Genomic DNA, 24,344 nt, shown 5'->3' with positions numbered 1-24,344 from the left:
CTCCCCGTCCGAATTGAAAAATTAGTCGCCGCTTTTCGTATGGTTTAAGATAATTATTTACCGCTGAACAACTATCATTCGAGCCCCTTTCTTCCCGAGCCTAGCATACCACTATTTTCATCATGCCTAGCAAACCAGAAACGAATCAATACAAAGTGCCGGGTAAATTGCTGGGTAGAAAGTTATTTAGATACCATAGTAACCACGTAGTTATGGTCACCTGGACCTGGAGATACTATCTCAAGTAGACACCGCCTCTTCAAGAAATACAAGCCCGGATGCATCGACGGTGATATAAATATATCGTTGGGTTTACGGACGTAATTAAAGTGCTGGAGAAAAGACACAGATGAGATGTCCAACTTCATTTTCTGTGAAGTCGACCTAACCCATCGCGAGCTCATGGTCGAAAGGGCCCAGGCCAGCACTTATATTATCTATCCTCCAGTGCCCAGCCTTTTTGTGAACTCGTCATCACCATTTACCTTTAGCCCTAGTTTGATAGAGAGTATCTCCCCGAAAAGCCTGGAAACCTCGCGGTCTTCTCCAGCACGTGAAAAGATGCAGTAAAAGTATCTGTCCACTAACGCGGCTCTAGGGTAGCTAAAGGGCAATCCACCGCCGTCTCGTTGAACTGCAGTCATATTCCATGCTTCTCAGTGGCAGACATCGATATCAAACTCAACGTGTCAGGGTACGGCTAGGCCGAAGGCAATAGTACAGAGTGATGGGGAGTAATGGGCGTCCTTCCTACGTAGCACCGGGTGGTCACTGGCGGTCTCAGGTAGGGGTGCCCACGATGATGCATTGATCTCTACGCCTTCCCTATCCTACTTCGAGATGGTCCTTATATAGATAGCTAGGCCGCCGCTTGGACCCGGCGTAGCGGCAGGTTTGGCGATGCCGGGAATCCTGACTCTCGGCATCCCGAAACTTCACATAGATTGTAATCATGACTCGGGAGGCTTTTGTCCGAAACACCTCACCGGCACCCCACCGGTGTCCTGCGTTCAGTGTCTCTGACATGACGACCCCTCCTGACAAGGCCCTGCCCTCAGGGCCACAACGCTCATCCCGTAGAACACCGGCCCTTCCTATCCCACATCCTCCGATGCCGCGCCGGTGCCCTCCGGGGTATACCCCGTAACTCTTCACGCGCAACAGCGTATACACTTGTGGCCTAACCACAGTGCTCCGCGCTGTCACCCGCACACACACGTCATGACATCGGTCCAGCCATTGCTCGAAAACCTTTGCCTGACAATCGCTCACGACAACTTATACACTTGTGGCCTAACCACAGTGCTTCGCGCTATCGCTCGCCTTCCGAAGCTATAGGTGCCTACCGGAACAGCACCGGTGGCCCTACGCTCCCAATCGTCGGAACATTGGCCCAGTAAAACGCTCGCAAGCCAATGTTCGACCGCACGCGCAACAGCGTATACACTGGTGGCCTAACCACAGTGCTTCGCGCTGTCGCCCGCTCTCACACGTCACAGCATCGGTCCAGCCATTGCTCGAAAACCTCTGCCTGACAATCGCTCACGATAATGTATACACTTGTGGCCTAACCACAGTGCTCCGCGCTATCGCTCGCCTTCCGAAGCTATAGGTGCCTCGCCCCATCAAGGCACCCGGTGGTGTGCAGTACACGCGCTGCATCAGTGTCGCAGTCCTCTGCGTACATCATAAACCTCCCTTTTAGGTTTAACATGAACGAGGTAAGTTCCGACCAGTTAGTGCCCCGGTACTTAAGCGTCGGCAAGTGGCCTTTCCCTCCTAGATCAAGCCGGGGTCGCTTTGGTCTTGGCTCGGTGGGTTCAACCAGGGTCTCACCGGCGGTACTATTGTGCGGTTCCCCTCTTCTTAAGGCTGCCAATTGTTCGATCTTTTGTCATTTCTTATTCTTCAATACTTCTTGTTCTACTAGACGGTCGAGGTCTTCTAGCTCGAACTCCTCTAGTTGGGACCGGCTCTGCTGCCTCATCGTCGCCGTTGTCGTCGTATCGTCGGCAGTGCTACCACTCGTCTGCGTCGCTGTTGTCGTTATCGCACTACTCGATGTGGTCCCTCCGGTGTCAACCGGTGTCCCTGCGGCTGTGGTTTGGTTTCTGGTCTGGACTCTTCGCATCGCCATTTTTCTCCCCAACAGTCCGTACGCCCGGAAACGGAAACGGGTGGAGAGATCAACGTGTCAGGGTACGGCTAGGCCGAAGGCAATAGTACAGAGTGATGGGGAGTAAATGGGCATCCCTACTGCGTAGCACCGGGTGGTCACTGGCGGTCACTGGCGGTCTCAGGTAGGGGTGCCCACAACGGTCCACGCATAGCCTTAACTTTCCTCCTTTCTTTGGTACGAACAGGATCGGCGCCCCAGCTGGGCTCTGCGAGGGCCGAATCCATTTCTTTCTCAGGGCCATTTTCAAATATTCTCGTAGTTCCTCGAGCTCTTTCTCCGCTAGTGGGTAGATGGGTCCGTGCGGCGGCTCGGCCCCTGGCTCTAGCTCGATTTTGTGTGACCGATCCCTTCCATCTGGCAATTTTCCTGCCAACTGCGCATCGAATACGTGGAGGAAGTCTGCGTATTCTGACGGCACAGTAGCACACTTTGTTTCTGGCTCCGCTCCGGCTCCCCTGTCATTGCCAGCTTCGATCCTTGCTACCGCGGGCATTGCTATCATACCGTACTTTGCCTCGTGGTAGGCATTCCGTATACCCTTCTTGCTTGTCACCAGTTGTAGACTATCGACGTCGAGAGGGTACGTCCATCCTAACGAGGACCATCGAAATATAGGCTCAACGACACGGCACCAGGGGAGGCCAAGAATTGCAATCCAGTCTTCTGCGTTGGAGACTCGGAATTCGTGAGCCTTCATCTTCGTCACCCCGAAGCCGTCCGTCATCTTTGTATGTAATACCCTCTTGCCATAGTTGGGGCCCTTGCTTCCCCACATGCCCCGCAGGGTCTCGCCGGAGTCTTGTAGCGTATTCGGCTCGATGCCAAGCACTCTGGAGTCCACGACGTTCTCGTCTGCTCCGGTGTCAATCAAGGCTTTCACTATACGCCAAAATATAACTTCAGTGGCAGTTCCGTGTCCAAGGTTCTGGTTCTATGGCATCCACATTATCTGTATTCAATCCGGTAACTCCCTATCACTCCACCTAGGCGCTATCCGCAATTCACAAGTGGAACCTTGCTGGGTTTTCCCCAACAGGTTCATAGCTTGGTGCGGGACGAGTTTCAGCAGATACCTGTGTCTTTCAAGATGCTGAAACAGTGTGACACACTATGGCATGAAAAAGACGAGGATGTTGATGGTTCTGGTAAAACCTATGTGTGACTCGATTTGCGCCGTAAATGCGATTTCTTCTGGCAGAGAATCCCTGTTTTGTCACGAAATTGACAAAGAAAGTTGTGTGCTGGATCCCTCCAACTCAGTGGATCCAACTTCCAAGGTTTGGCGGACTTACATATATCCGCGGCGATTATCGATCTTAAAACTGGAATGCAGAATCTTCTTACAAATAAACTTGCTATCCAAGTTGAGCGCGTTTCACCGTCCAGGTTGATGCTGGATTGCTATCGTATCAAACTTTCTGGCAAATTCAGTCTATTTTGTTCATTCTTTAAGCTATTGGAACCACCAAACATTGGTTGGCAACCAGCGGAGCGATGCTGTCCAACGCGGTGCGGGGAAATCGAACATGCATCGCCACGTCGACAGATGGTTTTCAACCCGAGAATGGTGCATACGATGAACGTATTTGGGTTGATTCATATCGATATGGTGCCGCTATCATTCGTATGATTTCATTCCTCGTTCAAGTCGACACAGATTGCTCAGAATGCCCAATGTCTGTGGCGTCAACGGGCATCAAGTGAGTAAGGGTATCTTTTGGCCGACCCCCGCCATCGCGGCTCAAAGTCTGCAATCGCATTTTATAGCAGTGCAAGGCCATTATGCCACAGCTGTGCCCGTCTCAACCGTCTCATCTGGCCACACGTTGTATCCGAAAGTATCCTTCATGTTGACGAAGCGCGTGTGTCGTCCCTTTGCCACGCTGTTGACAGCCTCGAAATCGGCATCGGACAACTCAGGCACCTGGAAGTTGCTCTCAATGCGCGAAGGTGTCGAGCTCTTGGGCAACACGACGTACCCGCGTCGAATGCCCCATGCCAGCAACACTTGAGCAAGGGTATGACCGCTTCGGTCCGCTACCTCGTTCAGGGTCTTGTTCGTCCGTACCTTCTCGCCCGTGGTCGGAACCTGGTCTTGCGACCCCAATGGGGAGTAGGCTTCGGGGAGAATGTCGTTTTCTTGACAGAACTTAACCACCGCATCGTTGGGCAAGAACGGGTGGATTTCGATCTGGTTGACCGTTGGCTTGACCTTGGCAAAGCTGAGGAGCTGCTTAAGGCCGTCGATGGTCCAGTTGGAGACGCCAATCGCCTTGGCTTTTCCATTTGCATATATCTCCTCCATTGCGCGCCAAGTCGGCTCGGGATTCTCGGTGAGGTCCTTCTTTATGATGTACTTGCCGTCCACTCCAATCTTGGGGTTGTGCTTCTCGTCCTTCTCCGCTGCGATCGGCCAGTGCACAAGGAACAAGTCCACGTAGTCCAGTCCGAAGTTCTGCAGGGAGTTGTCCAACGACCACTTCACGTCTTCGGGTTCGTGGAGATGGTTCCAGACTTTGGTGCAGATGAAGAGGTCCTCGCGCTTCACCGATGGGTTCTCCTTGAAGTAGTCACGGAAGGCCTCGCCGACTTCCGCTTCGTTTCCGTAGAACCAGGCGCAATCGAAGTGCCTGTATCCTATCTTTAAGGCTTCTTTGACTGCCTTGTAGGACTCGCCTTTGGCGCCCTCGTTGGCAAAAGTGCCAAAACCGAGGCCGGGCACTTTCACGCCATTGTTCAAAGTAAACGTCTTTTCGGTAGCAGCAGACATGTTGGCGGCGTGCGTTTGCGTTGCGTGACTGAGAGTAACAGCAGGAATACAGTCAAGAGTTCGTATAGTATGCAGGCGAGGGTTTACAAAAGCGGTCAAAAATGGCTGCAAGTTCGTTCAAGGGCGCTGATACAGTTTATCAACCACCTATACGTCATGGCCCTATCCCAACAACCTGGTGTTTGCCATTCAACATGGCCCAAGTGAAAACTCTTTCCAAAGCAAAGGTTTCCTTGCCGACATCTGCGGAACATGGGCTCTGACGTGGGCGGTGGTGGTTTCTGTTACTATGGACCGACATATGATGTGGGTCAGGAACAGCAAGGTATGTGACTCTTGAGCCTTGACCGCACAGGATCTGCTTCTGGGTGGCCCGATTTACGCATGGTGCTTATCTTAAGTGGGTTGGCTATAAGGAACAGGCGGCATCGATGCCCTACCAGCCCGTACCAGCCTCTGGGCCTGGCTGCCTTACGAGTCAAGGGGTTTGATAATGCATTACCCGTGCCACGCCCCACCTTTTTTGATTTCGCCGAAGCTCACCAACTAAAGTTGGTGCTGGACACCAAGTTCGCCAGGACACCAAGTACGCCAGATTTCGCAAACATCCATCATTACACTACCATTTAACCACCAAAACGACGAAATTTTCGAGCTCGCGATGGCTTCACGTCTGTACGATGCCGTTCAATACGCCCTAGAACATCCGGAAGCCCCAAAAACGAGGGTGGCAGCTGCTTTCAAAGTCAAACGCGAAACCCTCCGCGATCGCGTCAATCGCCCTACAGACACCAAACAGCACGGCGGCAACAACAAGACCTTTACCAAAGCCGAAGAAAAGGCTCTTTGCAACTACATTGATCGGCTTGATCGAATCAATCTGGCTGTTCGCCCGGAGTTTGTTACAGAAGCTGCCAATCTGATCCTTTTGAAGCGGCTTCGGGCAACGGATAGCGAAGGCCGGCCGATTGAAATCCCTACAGTCGGTACGAAATGGACCACGCGCTTTCTAAAGCGTCATGGATACTTCCATCGAACGCAAAAACAGCTTCAAGCTGAACGTCAATCTGCTGAGGACGTCGAGTCTATAACGCTCTATTACGAACGGCTTCGGACGGTTATTCTAGAAAACGGGATTGGCCCTAATGATATCTGGAATATGGATGAAACTGGGTTCCGGATCGGAGTAGGCAAGAATCAGCTAATCGTAACCAAGCGGAAACGCGCTCACTACTTCGGCTTGCCAGAAAATAGGGAATCTGCTACTATTATCGAAACTATCTCTGCTGGCGGCGCTTCTATCCCGGCATTTATCATCCTTCAAGCAACTGTTCATATGGCTCAATGGTACCAACAAAGCCTCCACCCCGAAACGAAGATATGCCCAGTCGATACTGGGTATCCAAATGATGAGGTCTGCTTAGAGTGGTTAAAGCATTTCGAATACCAATCCAGAAAGTCGCAAAAGGGCCGTCGCCGTTTATTAATTATAGATGGCCACGGTTCACATCATACGAAGCAATTCATCCAGTTCTGCGAAGATCACGATATTATCCCCTTTGGATTGCCACCTCACCTTACCCATCTTTTGCAACCGCTAGACGTAGTGGTTTTTCAACCGTACAAACACTACCACGCAAAAGCGCTAGATCTGCTGGTTCGTGATGGCGTTCAGAACATCTCCAAACTGGAGTTTTTGTCAATTATCGAAAACGTACGCAAGTCTACTTTCAAGAGAAGTACTATCGAATCGGCCTTCCGAAAAACTGGCATCTATCCATTCAATCCTACCCTAGTTTTGCAGGAGGTCTATGAACGGCAAGCCAAAACACCTACACCATCACCACCACCTCATTCTTCCTCTATCGATAATACTCCGACTACTCTACGACAAATTCACAAAGTAGCTGTACATATCGAGAACTCCCTTTCGGACCCTGAGCTTGGTCTTAGCCCCGAATTCGCCACCAAGCTAAATCGGTTTATCAAAGGGTCCCTGATCAACGCTACGGAGCTGGTCCAAGTTAAACGGGATCTTGGCCGCACCAAATACGCCGAACGAGTTGCAAAACAGCGCCGATCAATGAAGAACTATCAACTTCAATCCGGAGGAGTTTTATCTGTTTCAGAAGGCCGGGAAATGGTCAAAAAAAAGGTTGAAAGTGAAGTCGTCAAGGCACAACGGATTTTGGATAGCCATAACGAACGTATAAAAAAGACCGCCAAGAAGGCCTTTTCAGAAGCAGCCAAAAAGTCCAGGCAATGGCGAAAAGATGGCAATTTGAAGCCAGCAGAGATTGTAACTACAGGTGGTGTGGTTAAGCAGCTACGTCGATTTTAGTTAATAGCAGCTATTTTTGCGAAATCTGGCGTACTTGGTGTCCTGGCGAACTTGGTGTCCAGCACCAACTTTAGTTGGTGAGCTTCGGCGAAATCAAAAAAGGTGGGGCGTGGCACGGGTAAAGGGAGAAGACCCGGTTAATCTCTAGCGCAACCGCTAAAAGCGTTTGTTGGCTCTTGAGAATCCTTACGAATCGAATTCCGAACTGGGCAAGCGGCTGCTGGGACCAACCGCCGCAGAGGGCAATCGCCAATGGGCCAAGGGCTGAGAAAAATTAGGGTTGCGAAAACCCCACTGACCCGGCAGGCTCCGCTATAACGGATACCCGTTGAGGAATGATGTCAGATAAACGGAGCTGGAGCGCAAGGTGGCGGAGAAGAGTCGGTGGGCCGCTCTCCATCGGGCGGGCCTTTTTACGGCTTCTTCTCGGAGTCGATTCATGCACCACAGCGATTCATGGCTCGCGCTGGCGATGGCATTCGTCGGAACTGAAAATAGCTGTTTCATGAATGGGCAGGGTCCCCATTCCATTTTTGCAGGACCCTTCTTTTTTACAAATACCACGCGCCTCGATGACGTTGTTGGCCCAAGTCATAGCCTGTCGGTACGTACCGGCATGGCGCCAGAAACGGCAAGGAGCTGTGACGGCCCTGATAGCAGGTAGATTGGGTTGATGAGAGCCTGTCAGCCTAGTGAAGAAGAGGCCGCCGCTTTAATCGACAGCTACGAAAGCTTGATTACGAACACAGAAGTACGTTAAGGTATATATATAGTCAAGCGCTCGACCTCGCGTACCTTTAACGTTTCTCGTTCGCCCCATGTCTCTCTTTCTCTGTTGATATCTCTCTTTCTCTATTGATATCTCTCTTTCTCTGTTGATATCTCTCTATTTCTTTCACCCTCTCTATCCATCCATTCATCCATCTATCCATCCATCCGTAGCTCCCCTGAATAACTACTCGAATCGGGTTTGGACCCCTACTAAAGCCATCAAGATGCCCGCCTTCGATGATGCCGATTTTGGCGTCGATGTACCCAACAACAACGCTCAAACTAACCCGGAACAGGGAGACATGAACAAGAAGGCCTCCTTATCGGCTGGCAACCATGGCCATATGGGCACTTCTCCTGGTGGACTGCCAATTCCAGGAGAGCACACCGGCGACGGACCTATTGAAGTACCTGCGTCGAGATCATCTGTTTCTGAGGCCGCCAAATACATGCATAACCTGAGTGTATCGCCTTCACAGAAGGACAGAAGGGGCTCGCGCAATTCGTTTGGAGCTTCGCTGCCTATCCCCCGGTCCAAGCGACAGTCTCGTCTGTCGTCGGTTCACTACCCCAGCGAAAATGGACGTCCTTCCCGCCCAGGCATGCCGCCAATCCAGAATTCGCGAGCGCTTTTGGCCTCACAGGTTCAGGACGTGCAGGTGGCCAAGGTCAAGAAGGCCAAGAACATGGCCTTCGCCTTTGATATTGACGGTGTTCTCGTCCACGGAGACCGCTTGATCCCCGAGGGTCAGCGCGCTCTGGACATCCTGAACGGAGACAACGAGCTGGGCATCAAGATTCCTCACATCTTCCTCACCAACGGCAGCGGTAAACCCGAAAAGGCCCGCTGCGATCAACTCACCAAGATCCTGCAAAATCCCGTATCGACCGACCAGTTCATCCAGTCCCACACCCCCATGTCGGCGCTGGCTGATTACTACGAGACGGTGCTCGTCGTTGGTGGCGAAGGCTACAAGTGCCGCGAGGTGGCCGAAGTATACGGCTTCAAGGACATTGTGGTGCCCAACGACATTGTCGCCTGGGACCCTACCATTGCGCCCTACCGCGTCTTCACCGACGAGGAGCGTGCCACATCCAAGCCGCGTGACTTTACCAAGGTCGAAATTGGCGCCATACTCGTCTTCTCCGATTCGAGAGACTATGCTACCGACATGCAGATCATCATGGATCTGCTGCAGTCCGAGAATGGCCGCTTCGGCACCAAGGCCAAGGACCCCGTTTCGCAGCGTATTCCCATCTACTTTTCCCAGGGTGATCTGCTGTGCCCGACGGAGCATTGGACCCCGCGAATGTCGCAGGGCGCCTTCCGCATCGGCCTCGAGGCCATGTACCGGGCCCTCACCGGGGTCGACCTGGAGCGTGTCGTGTACGGCAAGCCCGAGCTGGCCACGTACAAGTACGCCGACGAGGTCATCACGTCATGGATGGACCAGATTCACGGCGAGGAGAAGTTGCCCGAGAATATCTACATGATTGGCGACAACCCGGCCTCCGACATCATCGGCGGTAACATGTACGGCTGGAACACGTGCCTGGTGCGCACTGGTGTCTTCCAGGGCGGTGACAACGACGAAAACAACCCAGCCAACTTTGGCGTCTTCCCCAACGTCCTTGAGGCGGTACAGACGGCGCTCAGGAAGCAGCTCGGTGATGACTTCAAGATGCACTTTGATGAGACTATCAACCCCGTGCTGCACGGCGAGAAGGCGGATGCAGCTGCTGTCGTATGATGGATTGGTTGATTGACTGGTTGAAACTGAACGGATATAAAAAGACCTTATAGACTTGGATCATCATTGGCACTGGAGTTTACGGTTTTGTTTCATTTTCATTTTCAATTATTTTCAAATCGGGATTATGAAGGACAGGACAAGCAAGAGATCTCTGTTATTATTGGTCTTTGATGGATCAACCCTTCCAGGAGTGGAAGCATTCGATTAGCGACTCGGGACAAGATTAGCATAGATGAATAAATAAGAACACGAATGGCATCACATTCGAGAAAACCTGGTCAGAAACTAAACTCTAGTTATCGACCAATGTGACAGATAATGCCAATTGTTGAGGCATTTCTTCATGCGCTTTCGCGAGATGCTTCCCACGAATCTTAACTTCACATCCAGGAATAGTGCTTAATGATGTCGTGCTCCATCGCTCATGACATATCTTCAGGCTCCTTAAGCGATTATGTGGTATTTACGGTACCGTAAAAAATGACGTCCTGAAACTCTTGTTTGGCGCCCTAAGAGCAGCAGGCACCTTTGCTGGAAACGCCAAGGTGGTAAGTCTCGGACAACGAAACTAAGCAGTCCCATCACAATCGTCTGGGATGATGTGATTAGACCATGCCGGAGCCTCGGTAGAATACATGAGCATGCGAGGGGAATATCGACAACAGTTTGCTGTGACTGCTGTGCGCATTGCAATGCACCAGTCGTGTGGCGCTCAACTTCTGCCAGTTACCATATTCGTGAATAGTCAAGTCGACCTTCCTATGTAATTTTTTGGCGGAAGTCAATCATATTAATTGAATAGCTAGCCAGCTATCTACGTCTCTCTATCGAAGGGAGTGGGGGGTTGGGGTATCTCGTTGTCGCCGAAGCGACTCTATGAATTATTATAATCCTGCGCTCTGAGTCGCCCTTGTCCCAGCACTGCTGTAATCTCGTCAGAGTTTTCAAAGTCTCCTCCTGCAACTCCGTACCATATCGTGGTCACGTTTTTTGCCTCTGGTGAGGCTTACATTGTGTGTGTTTAATGCTTTGATGAATGTAGCGACCTCGCTCAATGCGGGGCCGTGTTCGTCTGTTGCGGGGCCTTCTCTACATCCGTCGAGTCGCTAGAAGAACCGACAGCTTCCTCGTCGCTAGTGTCGTCGTCGCCGCTATAGGCATACTTGCTACGGGTGCGAATCTGGGCACCCCACTTCCAGAAGCAGAAAGGAATTGCACAGCACGCAAGACCGATGAAAGCCAGTAACGTGCTAGCCCACTGATCGCCCAGGCGATCGTACATCTGGATGGTGAAGAGAACGACGGCGGCACCCCAGAACGATCGGATGCAGGTTTTGGCGGCAAGGGCTGAGGCTGCTTGGTGCTGGTACGAATCGACAAGGTAGTTGTTGGCACTGTTGTACAGGAAGATGAAGCTGTTTCAAGAACTGTTAGTAAAGAATGGGAGGACAGGCTAAGAGGTTTCCAGGGAGCACTTACCCAAAGCCAACGCAGAAGCCGCCCATCGCCGGTCCAGCCCAGCTCAGTTCCGGGTACGAAGACCAGGCAAAGATAAATAGACCGATCGGAATGAACCAACAACTGAACATCATGGGAATAAGCCGCATTTCGGCTGGTGGGTTGCCGTTGTACTTGCGGACCAAAGTGAGGTAGTGCCTGTTGACAAGCGGGGCACAGGCTGCTGAGAGGATGACGCCGACGGCCAGGGGGATGCTGTTTTGTGGTTAGGTCCATTTTGCCTCAACGGAGTTTCACCACCTGGGAGTTCCATGTACTTACAACATGAGACCAGTCTTGCCTGCCGAATAGCCCTTGTGCTTCTGGTAGACAATAGGGTAGGCCAGGAAAAACATATATAGCAGCCCGTACAGCACCGACATGTAAAGACTGATGAGAAAGACGATCAACTCCTGGAACAGTAGTTGCAAGGGCCGGATAAGGAACAATCGCATTCTCTCGCCGAGGGGTCGCAGATCGAGATCTTGTTCAGTGACATGGTCTGACTCTCCTGTCTCCTTGCGCAGTCTCGCTGCACGTTTCTGCAAGATGGTCGGGGCATACGTCTCGGGTACGGTGAAGGTGATGAGGACCCAAACCACACCAGCCAGAATCAATTGGATCCAATAGAGCCATCTCCAGCCAAGTCTTTCAGCAATGTAACCTCCGGCGAGGGGTCCGATTGCAGGGCCGATGAAGGGGGCAGCAGAGAAAGCTGCCATGGGAACACCACGCTCTTCGTTCCTCCAAAGATCGGCGAGGGTGCCACCAACCAACGTCATAGGTGCCGAGAAGGCGATACCGTCGAGTGCTCGGCATACTAGTAGGGTCTCGATGTTCTTGGACACGGCGCAGGGAATAATAAAGACGACGGCGAGGAGGAGCGTAGATCCATAAATGATGCGTCGACCATAGACTTCGGAAAGGGGAGCGAATATCATAGGTCCAACGCCAAATCCTATGACGAATAGAGTAATAGCCAAAAGTGACACCTCTTCACTGACGCCAAATTCCTTGGCTGGGCTTTCAATATCGGCAGTGATGACCGCCGACGCGAAAGCTACCACAAAACAAGTAATGGCCACCACCATGGTCACATACCACTTATACGCCTTTGACCAGTTCTTTGGGTTTTCCGGGTCGTTGGACACGAAGGTGACGAGCTTGTACTGCTTGCGGCTGCCGGGTTCCATCGGTCCAGGAATCTCTCCCATTGGGTTCTCCGTCTCGTACTCGGCCAGATTGGCGTCCGCTGTGAGGGTGCGGTAGGGCATGTTTACATCGAGGTGGGGATCTCTGTGATGCTCCTTGGTTGCAACTCTCGAGGGGCGGTGATCGGTGGCGTGCGAGGATGAACGACGGTGGTGAGAGTGGGAATGCGACGCATGATGGCCGTGTGATACTGATGCCTCGGACGCACCAGTGTGCGGTCTCTCCATACTGCCCCGTCCTTGAGTGATGGGGCCGACGATTCCCTCCATGATGAGCAGTGATTCTAATTCTGTATAATTGAAAAGATGGAAAACTGGGATTGTTAATTCTATCCCATGCAGGGCAGAGAAGAAAGGGAAAAGGCAAGAAGTGAAGTGTTATTAGATGGGCATCCACACTCACGTTGGCTCATGGCCTAGGACGCCATGGGGGGGCTGCATCTGTATTTATGCCATGATGGCCAACAAATTACAAGCCCGGAGTTTGCTCGCAGTCTTCCATGGCTCGTGAATACCCACTCATTGGGCTGCAACAGAATGTTGAAGGTCGTGCACAGCTTGTAAGTTCGAGACCTCGCAGGCCAGAGGTGGAGCACGGTGCTGAATGGGGCAACTGAGCCCCTGGTCCGTAGCTGGCTCTTTCGCGACCGCGACCGCGATCTCGTCCATCTCGTCCATGGAAAGTTTGACGAAAGGAATGCTTTGGCCGGCATCGGTACTTGGCATCATTGAAGCTCGACATCGACACAAGGGCGGCATGGTAACTTGTTGGCGTCGTTCAAACGTTCAAACACGGCCATAGATGCAAGCCGCAGTCAAGGAACGTCGCTCGCACACCAACTGTGATGCCTCTCAAGACTCTAGGTCGTGCAGTGGAGACCGGAAAACGTGGCATTCGAAAGTGTACCTTGCTCGTCACATAATACACCTCGCTGTACGGTATCGTCACGTTCAAGTGACGATGCTCTGACCGTCTTGGCTGAAGTGGAGGACTTTTCTCCAGCCGTTGCAACAACAACATGGCCTTGTACTCTGCCAGCCTGCAATCCCTTATCAGTGCAGTACAGAAAGAGGCATCATCCTCATATCAGAAACAAGTATTACTTTCGCATCCATCCGAGGTCATTGACTCGTCGTTTAGCTCGAGGCAGAATGCCATTGATCCGGAGGCTGCGCGCAAGGCGTCACCAACGGGTGGATCTTGGGTTGCGGCTCGAATCTCAGTCCTAATTCCTGCATTTGCGTGAACCGTTAGGGAATTGGTTCCTCAAGATAAGTTGCCACTAAAGTGCTAGGCAGTACGCTAAGCTTCATTTAGTAGCCCACTACTTCCGCAACAGGCTTAATCGCTTGCATGTGCTCCGACGTCATTTTCTTAGGCAGGTGCTATGCACGTTTGACAACAGGTTAGCAGCGAAGTCGGATGTAATGGGTGTCCACAATCAGGGCAGAAGAGGCCCAACGGCGGGGGGACAAATTCTCACTTCTGACCCATGGACCCGGCCGTTGCTCCAAAGCGGGTTAGAGGCTTGTCTCGCGCCCAACTTTGAGCGCGAAGCACGAGAATTTGTATCAACTTCGCTGCTTGCTTTAAAGACGATGTACGCCGTCAGTCTGTTGGAAACAAGTTACCATATTCTCGAAAATCTTATTCGAAAGTCAGATTTCTAAAAATTGTATGCCATGCTTTACCCAAGTTATCGTTGCAGCCCCTGGGCGTTAAAACGAAGGTACGTATCATGGATCAAGCCCAGGCGTTGCCTGTTTGGACTTGTCGGAGTACGATGAAGGTAGGTAGGTATACACGTTTGTAGAAAGGTAAAATATCACTTTGGCACACAGTACCCTCAGGCAAGGCTGCATAGTATTCGTCAAAGCGTCACTCGATGACTCTATTTACATCCTGGTCACTCCCGCATGCCGGGGCTGCGGATATGTCAACGAATAATATATCGGCAACTCTCCTCGGCAATTCTCCCCTTGTCCGCCGGTTCGTTCTATCCACTCATCCGCTCCGACAGTGCCGCCGATGTGGACCCCGCAACGGAGTGGCGTTCGGCAAATGCTAGTTCACATCGGTGTAGCATCTGATCGGTACATCCCGTATCGGTCGATGATGGCTAGCATATATGATCAAGTGTACGTGACGCGTGCCATTCGAACGAGTATTGGCACGGCAGTACGCCGATCAAGCAGGAGTCACCAGCTTCTCGAAGCTTCACCTCGTCGCAAGTCCAAGCTGCCGCTGTTGTCATCTTCCATGACTCCACGACAGATTAACGGCGCGTTCATTGACGATGAAAATGTCGGGTACGCTAGCTCCATTTTAGGAGTGTGACGCCGGAAGGAGCGGCATCGACAACCCACCAGATGTAAGATAGCTCAGAGACGATCGAGGTTACAATCAATGCACCCGATGCACCCAATTAGCCTTCATGAGGTCAAAGGGGCATTCTGCATCAGCCTTTACCTTCATCATTCTCCAAGGATCATCTGCAAGCAATCATTGTGAGAAAAGTTTGACGCGCCAAGTTGTATGAGCTTCAATCAGCCCATCTCCTGAACGATCGCATACGCAGTACTTCATGCGATACTTATGAATACCCTGCGTCACATTGTCGTTCTGTTGCGCGGCTCCCTGTCGCCCTGGCGTGACTGAACGAAAGCACATCAACTTTGCCCGCACAACACACAATACCTTCTCACTGATTCATTCTTCGCACACGTTCTCGGGTATGAGTTGTTAAAAGTTTGAAGTGTGGGCCCGCCGGGGGCGGGGTTGGGGGGCTCTCCTCATGTGATATAGCCTCATCCACAGCTCTCCATCGACATAAACCTTCATATCAGTGTTGTCCTAAAGGTCCCAGACCGCATGCCACCTGCCTTGAGCTTACTGCCAGACCCACAACGAGCCGGTTTGGGGGGGGTTGAGATGATGAGATACCGGTCGGGAGGCTCGGCTCCTAAGAGATGAATGCCGGGTCTCAATCGTGAAATCCAACTCGGATCGAACTTTGCGCGAGCACCGACAAACCACGACATCTGACATTAATGATAAAAAGCGGTCCATACCTGTTGTGGTGTCATGCTACAACTTTGACGAATGTGCTATTTCATCTGTGTATATCGCGTTCTGGAATTTGCGAAGTGTATATTTCGGTACTATTATCTGCGAGTAATCTCATTCGAGTGGTTTAACCGCATTGACCACCTTTTTGCATGCACCCCCATTTTGCAGGGTCTAACTGAATCAACCTAAATACTTCGTCCATATTATTTATATACAGAACATACATAATTTAAGTGTCCGAAGACTTAGATATATTCTTTCGAGCCCTCTTTTTAGGAGGGACCCTTCCTTCGAGAAAAGTATCAATTTCTAACTGCTTATCCGGTAAAATAGGCCGTATTCGCTTATTTCGCTTGTCCTGGGCTGTTCGGATCGCTGATAAGTTAGCGAATACTTTATTCGGGTCTGGCTCGACGGGCTGGTATATATCTGGAGCGTATTTATCGAGTTCTTTATATAGTTGCTCGTTTTCGATACGTAATTTGGCATTCTCGGCGGCCTGGAGTGTAAGGGCCTTGCCCGCCTTGCCTACTAGGGTACGAATCTTACGAGATACCCCGCCCTCGGCTTTCTCTATCGACTGTAGTTGGCTAGATAGTTGCTGCGCTTTCTGAGGAGTAAAAGCAACTAAAGGTGGTGATATATGAGGCGGAGGATCTGGTGTATGAGGCTCCGGAGGATCACAAGATACGTCGACTAGTCCTTCGGAGCCTAGGTGATACGTGACCCCATGGGGGGTTGCCCTATAGCTAGAGATAAGATAGATAAGAGCTATAAAAGAGCTCTGCCAGGCCAGAATAGCTGACCTGGCCATCCTTTTCCAATACAACAATTCACACCCCATATGCACTCGCATCACTAGGGGCCATATACCAGTCTTCCGCCAGCCAGATTTAATATTTTCCGTAGTAAAGGCTCTCTCCGAGGCACGTACATATGCTTCTAGCATACGTTGCTTGTAAATTGGGGCTGTAGCCTTGTAGGAAGCTTAAGCCCTGGGCTCTTGGCGGTAGTAGGTCTTCAAAGGTGAGAACGGCCCGACATGGCACGGCTGGAGATCGTCACTGCAGTGTGAGGGTAAATACAGCACGGCGACTCTATTCGAGTAGGCTTTCCACATAAATTCGGCATGAATATATGTCTGGTGGCCGTCGAGGATAAGGAGTCGCCATTCAGTACCCCTAGGCTTCGTCTCGGGGAGAAAAACCTGATCTAACCACGTATTTACGATAACTTTATTACTCCAGCCCTTAATCGTCGCGGTGTATTCCCACTCAGGGATAATTTGGTCTGGGAACCACTGTGCTTGGACTCTCTTGCCGGAAAATACGCAGACAGGTGTACCCCGTTGGGTATGCGAAATGTACTCTAACCAGGAGCACCACGACGAAGCGTCCGACTTTGATACGATACTTCGTACGTAAGCGTTCGAGGAGGGTGTAGAAGTCTCGGATCTTGTTCGAATCGGACGCTCTAACTCGGCTAGCATCTACGACGCACCCAATTTTGGTACGTATCTGTGGATGGCGGCTAACGAAGTGATCCACCCAGTGTTGGCCGAGTGTATTGTTATCCCCTTGAGCAAGGAGGATTTCGGCAGCGAAGTCGGCCACATAACGCTTGCTAGGAGCCCGTCCACACACTTTTTCGTGTAGGATCCAGTTCATGATAACCTCCTCCTGCTCTGGAGTCAACTTTTGTTGCCTGGAGGCCGCGTCGCGATGCGAATTACCGTGACGAATACGGTAGGACAGTGTAGTCCCCTTGATACCGTACCGATGAGCTGCTACGGCCTGGGAAGAGCCCTGACGGACACGCTCTTTAGCGCGTTCGATTCGCTGCTCAAAATCGTCCAGACTATTCTCCACTGGATTAGCCATTTTGTACGTAGATAGGGAGCAATTGCGAGGTAAATTGAGAGACGTCGTGTTGTTGAGGCGTAGAAATTCCCTGCAAAATGGGGGTGCATGCAAAAAGGTGGTCAATGCGGTTAGTCTACACCATGCGCATGATGTGAGATTTCAATTAAAAACACAAAGGATAAATGATATAGGCCACTGCAAACCTACTGTTAAGTCTGTTGAATTTCTGTTCATCACAGGACGGTGGATCGTACAAGTACTGTACCTTATTGTTCGCTACTTAGAGATGTCTCATAGCATTGGGCCAGTTAGCTGACTTCCGAAATCTCAATCGAACATGATACTTCCCAGCAGACGCCAAATTCGCAGAGATGTGTCTGCGTTTTCTCTGGTTGAAGCTCATTCCGAGGAAAAGTCATAAACTTATAGTCGTTCATAGTCGTCGGTGTTTCTATTGGCTAGTTGGCCTCGAACTACAATGATTGGCTGTTGATTTGCCAACAACCATATCACTCTCACCTAGGCGCACCCAACTTATCCCACGTGGCTAGGCAGCCCCCGGATTCCACTATATGGGGATCTGGATATATTACCAAGTAAATAAAAGTAGGTAGTTTATGGACTGACCATGGTTATGGGTCGTGCTTGCTCTGTGGTTGCAATGTCCCATTTCGTCACTTTCACATCCTTTCCTTCTTTTTCCTCTGGTAACCGGATCTCCGAGAGTGTGAAATCGATATTTGTTTCCCCCAACTTGGCGTTCCATATTTAAACTGGTTCTAGTTGCTGATCGTGATCTTTGTGGGGTCAGAAACCATCCTTTACCACGACCGTATTCGTCATTTCGTTGGTGATGTCACTTGTGACGTCTAGTCTATGGATTATTTGCCCCGAAGAACTCCAATAATCCAAACGTATGGAGTATTTGAAAAGTGAAGTAAGTTTATAGACATCATCGCAATTTCCAGACACGACATTCGTCGTTGATTTTCTGTGACCAAGCGGTTCTTCAATTGTTCCTCTCAACCCCTGTTACCTGCTATCGTAATCATCCAGGGATACAATGGTCGCAGCTTACCTAGCGTAGGTTCCCAAATCTTCCCCGGAGAGTATCCGGGCTGGGGATAATTTTTGTTCATGACGAGTTCAGCCGGGGACATGCCAAGAGAAGTGCGAAGTAACTGGGCCGGAAACATGCTGCATGGCCATATCGCCATCCGGAATTCCGGGGTATATACTCATCATAGATCCCTGTAGGCGGTCCAAGTTGTTGGACCTCGGGACCTTGGCCAGAAAACAATGGTATTGCCGGGATAGCTTGGGGCCAACTCGACGACTTTTCTTTTCCTGAAATGGGCATTAACGACGACATGATTGGTGGGTGGTGCGGGGGAGGCTATTGCAGGAACACAGCATCTCATATTGGAAGTATACTGCCTTAATGGGAGATATTGCGCTCCCACAAGGCTGACGTTGCGGTCCATTCGTTCGGGGGCAACTGACTAGCCGTGTGCCACGCTACGATGACAATCATCTGCTTTTCGACGCCATTAACTGCGTGACTGCGTTGACTGCGCAATTAAAAACAACTACCGGTGTATGCCAGCTTGAGGAGTCGTTACTGTGGGAGAATGGGGCGCATTTGGGGCTCGAGCAGAACTGAGTCAAATAAGTGCACTTGCATTGATCTTTGCTCTGTCGGGCGAATGTGACTGCGCATCAGTGACATCCACCGAATCCAACAGATTTTCATGTCACACTCCGTTGTCATTTGTGGAGCAACGGTCCGATACCTCAGCGTTGTTTTGGGGGGGGAGGGGGAGATCCTCGACTTGCAGAGTTGCCGGGGCTCATCTCTAGCGGTGTGTCCCGCATCTGAATTGGCAATTGCAACAGGGTGCAAAATGGTTAAATGGTGAAATGTACGCGGTGCCACTGCACGACGATGCACCGGGACCAATGTTGCATCCTTCTACTTTGAAGCCAATTTGGTCGTACTATGGTGATGTAGGAAGGTGACCAAGTCACGATGTGTCCCGCCAGTCCGTACGAGGCATCTCGGCCCCATGGGCTGTTTCAGACCGCTCTAAAAAACGCCTCCGTTACCCTCTATCGATAGGCGACGGCGATCTCCCGGGGCTCCGATTCGTGGAACCCACGTGGATGGAAACAATAAACAGTCTTGGTGCCCTTGCAAATCAACTAACCTGAGTCTGATTAATGAAGTTATCGTGGCCGCCACGCCGCACGCACGCCGCCACGTCTCCCACTATGGTAAGGAAACTTCGGACGCACCGTGCCTGTAGGTCGCTGAAAGCAAATGTAGGGGATGCTGGTCCTACTTTTAGCGGTTACCGGATTCAGGCTGGGATCGTTCAATGTCAAATCGCAACAGCGTCCTCCGGCCAACCTAGCCAACCTGAAGCACCCGGTGGAGTCGACCGATCAGCGGTGCCCATGGTGCCCATGGGTGGATGATACGCCTGCATTAGTTCAATACTGGCAGGGTGGGTTTTGGTTTGTTAGTCTTTGTTACTGACCTCCCCTTGCGCCCCTTCCCCTCCGCACGACCTTTTCTGACTTTATTAATGAAGTGCGCCCTCGTCCCTCGTCGCGGCTCTTTTGTTCGTGTGTTTCTGGCGATCCCATCGTCTCGTTCACAGATTACTTGTCCACCACCCGGCAAAAACTCTCGCCTTTCTTCAACTGCAAGTCAAGTCAACTCTTAAGCAAGATCTTGTTTGCACTGAACCTAAAAAAGTCCCTCGGACCACCACACTCGTTCAGTTAACGCCTTGCTACTACACAAACCATCATGCACATGAGCACCTGCGGCATGTGCGGCACCGAGTACAGTTCGGGAAGCTGCTGGTACTGCCACCCTCAAAACAAGCCCGAACCACCTAGGACACCTCAGCTCTAGATGGGCCCGATGTTATAAGCCGAGACGGTCGGCGCCGCGGCTTGGGCGAAAGAACGGGCAAATACACTTCAACAACATGCCGCTTGGAAGTATACACGAAGAGTACGGACTATACTTCATACGTTGCGATAACACACCTATCCTACATAACTGCAGTCGAAAACAAGTTCGAAAACAAAAGCCAATCCGCCAACACTACTTGCACCTACCTACCTACCTGACGCGTTAAACCAAATTTGCACGGCATGTACCCTGCCGTATCGCTCTTGGCGTCAACCGCGCCGCGGTCCACTTGGTGGTGATTATGCTATGTCTATCGTTTTATGGGCGGCTTGGGCATGAACCGTAGGGCGTTATGCGGCTATTTTGGGTCGCTAGGTCGGTGACAGCGTTGATGTTAGGAAAATGATCGAGAGGTTGAGCTGGGGACCTAAAGGGATACCACATATATATATATCCCGTCTTGCGTCTCGACGACGAATGTTGGCATCCGGGGGGCAGAAGGAAGGGGCAGCAGTTGGTGGCGGTGGTACCGACGATAGGTCTGGATTTGGCTGTCCTCTCTGTAGCTACCCTTGATCCAAGCGGGGTCTTTTCAGGGAGCACGTGTGGAGCATTGGTAAACCCTTGGCAGGCAGGCAGGCGCGGGGGTATCATGGTTTTGGGGGGGGGGGGTTGTCATTCTTCTTTAACCTATTTTAGTTAAGTAATGTGGAGTTTGGGGGTCGAAAATGGGCTTTTCCGCGATACCTACTTAGAACTTCTTCTTTCAGTATTTAGTCTACTAATAGATAGTTTAATGCTTGCTTCACACCATTGTGCATGGTTTGGGCAGGTTTCCTCCTTCAATGGTTCGCTAAAATTTGTCTCTGTGCCTTCTAGGACGTTCTCGCGAGTTCTGTTGCAAACCATTGAGTTCTCTGCACTAGACTAGCTTGTCCACTAACATATGCTCGTCTCCACAACGGTTGACGGACCCGACCCGGTACTGGGCGGTCAAAACTCTATCACATATCCCACATGAGTGGCCGGTGGGTAGAGGCTAGAATACCTGCACATCTCATTGGCTCGGTCCTCAACAGCGCAGAGCTTCACATGGAGGGTTCCAGGACTATTGCGGTAGTTTCTCCAGTCGGTCACATAAATTCGGTCTGTTCGGCGTTGCTGTGAAACTTATGTGCCAAACAAGCGACAACGGGTATGGTGAATGGCACCGTTCCCATGTAATAGTTGCCTGAGCGAGACTTGGACAGGTATGCTTCCTTCGTTGCAACATCCGCCGACTACTCCATACCTGGTCTTTCATAACTATTTGGCTTAGACTCCCAAGGACCCATTACTTGTATTGACGTGCCACAATCCAACTTGCCTAGTAGGCATCGCTGGCACTAGGTACCGAGACATAAATCGATTAACGGGAGCAAGTACACATAACCCTTTGGGCAAACTAGCACTGCTCGTCATGCTGATACTGTTGATGAGTGGAGAGTACAAATATTCACCAAACCTATAACCATTGGGCATGTCATCGGTGCGCACATGATTGGCTACTTCTCGCCTAATTCGGCCTCGTATGGAGTGTCTTCCCTGTTAATTAATGTCAGCTGTCACGGTTGTCACGTGATTGACCCACACTGGTCTGAACAGATTGATAAGTGGTTGCAGATACCAAAGTCCCTGACTTTGGTATTGGTCTCTTTTGGTGAAGACACCTGGTACGGTGGCGTAGTGGCAAGGATTGCAGCCCCTGGCGCGGCGTGACATCAGCGCTTCTATCGCATTGCGCCCTCGGTTCGCGTACGATAAGAGGTCGCTGCCCGACGTAACACTCGTTAGGAATCGATTACCGTAATCGGTTTAATAATTTAAAGCTTTTCGAGGAATTTATCGACGAAAGTCCAAAATTATTCCGTTAGTTCTTTTTCCCCTATTTTGTAACGAAACCTCTAATAGTCTAGCTGCGTAAACCACTAAAGAGTCTGTAAGGGTTTGTGCTAGTAAGTAAGTCCTGCTGCGGAGTCCTTTAGCAATAATATCGGGGTCTTACGTATGGAGTATAGGGCTCTGGGTAACTGAAGTATTCAAGTAGGGTAGTCGGGAATAGAGTCGTCAAGGCAGTTTACCTCACCAATGGGTGAGATTGATGCTTAGATTGATCACTGAAGTAGAGACTGTCTATCTATGAAATGCCTGGGAGTCCTGTCCCTTATATATCCGTCTCTCCTTCACTGATTGATTGATTGATTGAAATTTAACGTCTCATCACGTGAGACGTGCCGGGCGCAGTGCCGGCATGGTCTATGCTAGTCGAATCTATGTTACAGGGGACTGTCTTCATCTAACATTCCTGTTCAACTCTCCTTCACTGATCCCCACTTGGATATGTTCTCTGCCAACATATCCACCCCTGTAGGTCACGTGACCCGGTCGGTTCTTTCCTTTCTCCGACGCGGGGTCCCGTGATCCTAATGCCTGTATCCACCTGGCCTGCCAACGGGCCTGTAATGTTGGTCTAGGGCCAACGGTTTGTAACACATATCCAAATGATCCAGAAGAAATAAGAGGGAATGGATATGTTCGACAACCAACATATACAAGTGGGGATCAGTGAAGGAGAGACGGATATATAAGGGACAGGACTCCCAGGCATTTCATAGATAGACAGTCTCTACTTCAGTGATCAATCTAAGCATCAATCTCACCCATTGGTGAGGCAAACTGCCTTGACGACTCTATTCCCGACTACCTGTAACGAGGCAGAGGCACATAGGTACGAATCAAGGTTGCATATCAGTGCATCTCTATTGTTGAATACTAAACTAGGCAAGAAAGAGAAGGAAAGGGTTACAAGTATGTCTGGCCGTTCTCCTATTATAAGGGGAACGCGCTCGTCCAGATCAGGGCAGGCCATGTCAGGATGTCCCTGCTTATCGTCCATGTGTCAGTCGTCACATCACCCCCCCCTTCGAAGAGGGTCGCCCGCGAGCCTCTTCCGTTTCCCGCATTCTCACTTCTTCGATCTTCGCCGACGCTGTCGGTCGATTCCCCCTTGTAGAGGTTTATCATCCTCGGGGTGATCAGGGTCGTCGTACCCCGTTTCTAAGGCCTTCTGCCACTGTGCTAGCCGTGCTGGTGGTCCAGCGTTCTCTGGGTATTCCGTATGGAACTCACGGAGTTTCGATACGGCATTCTTGAACCCCCTGGCATTATACCATGTATCATCCGGGTCCGCCCCTAGCCAATCTACCATGTACTGGAGTTTGCCCCGATGGATTCGTGACGAAATGATCTTCGACACGTACCACTCGTGTTCCCCATTAACTACTACTGGTAACGGCGGCTGTCGGCGTTGGCCGGGAACCGGGTTATCTGGATCCTTCCGGAGACGGTCTTCTGGGAACTGGTTATGGACCTTGAGCCGATCAGGCAACTTTAGCTTGTAGGAATGCCCTATCCGAGCCTCTACCTCGAAAGGACCATCATTCGGGAAATCTAGCTTGTCAGATGGTCGATCCGTATTCCAGCCTTTCTTAGATAGCCAGACTCGATCACCAATGTCCCAATCAGGCTCCCGCCGTTTCTTGTTTGCCTGTCGGGCTTGACGTTCCTGGGCTTTGGCCATTGCTCGTTTCGCAAACTCCCATCCTTCATGCATGCGCCCTGCCATCGCAGCCGCTTCGTTACGAGTAAGGCGCTCTTTAGGCTTCATCTTGCTTTGATCTAGCCTAGCCGTTACATCGAAATACATTCGCGGTTCATATCCTAGTTCCAGTCGGAACGGGGAGAGTCCCGTTGACTCGTGTGGCATTGTTGCCTGGGCCAAATCCAGTGCCGGCAACATACGGGCCCAGTTGTCTTGGTACCTATTCACATAAGGCCTCAGACGCTGATCGATGTATTCGTTCATAATCTCTACCTGTCCCGATGTCTGACCATGGTAGGCTGATGCTAAGTGGTGCTTTACGC

At 51.0% G+C, this 24,344-nt stretch overlaps 3 protein-coding genes across 3 annotated transcripts; 1 reads left to right on the top strand and 2 right to left on the bottom strand.

Moving 5' to 3' along the window:
* Positions 1-3,884: 3,884 nt before the first annotated feature.
* BCR38DRAFT_101476 (NADP-dependent oxidoreductase domain-containing protein) lies at positions 3,885-5,308 on the bottom strand. The gene has a single exon (XM_040853297.1). It carries the CDS (start codon positions 4,947-4,949, stop codon positions 3,960-3,962), a length of 990 nt encoding a protein of 329 aa, XP_040720134.1. The 5' UTR covers positions 4,950-5,308; the 3' UTR covers positions 3,885-3,959.
* A 2,800-nt stretch (positions 5,309-8,108) lies between these two features.
* On the top strand, positions 8,109-10,130 carry BCR38DRAFT_421306 (HAD-like domain-containing protein). Its single transcript, XM_040859434.1, has one exon. The coding sequence runs from the start codon at positions 8,286-8,288 to the stop codon at positions 9,810-9,812; it is 1,527 nt and encodes a 508-aa protein (XP_040720133.1). The 5' UTR covers positions 8,109-8,285; the 3' UTR covers positions 9,813-10,130.
* A 736-nt stretch (positions 10,131-10,866) lies between these two features.
* On the bottom strand, positions 10,867-12,751 carry BCR38DRAFT_333612 (major facilitator superfamily transporter; the record flags this gene model as incomplete). The annotated part of the gene is made up of 3 exons (XM_040855242.1): positions 10,867-11,230; positions 11,295-11,528; positions 11,595-12,751. 3 exons carry the CDS (start codon positions 12,749-12,751, stop codon positions 10,867-10,869), a joined length of 1,755 nt encoding a protein of 584 aa, XP_040720132.1.
* Between the last annotated feature and the right edge of the window lie 11,593 nt (positions 12,752-24,344).

The sequence above is a fragment of the Pseudomassariella vexata genome, assembly GCF_002105095.1.
Source record: "Pseudomassariella vexata strain CBS 129021 chromosome Unknown BCR38scaffold_2, whole genome shotgun sequence".
In the NCBI taxonomy this organism is placed as follows: Eukaryota; Fungi; Ascomycota; class Sordariomycetes; order Amphisphaeriales; family Pseudomassariaceae; genus Pseudomassariella; species Pseudomassariella vexata.
The sequence above is the reverse complement of the archived record's forward strand: the minus strand, read 5'-3'. Positions and strand labels throughout refer to the sequence as shown.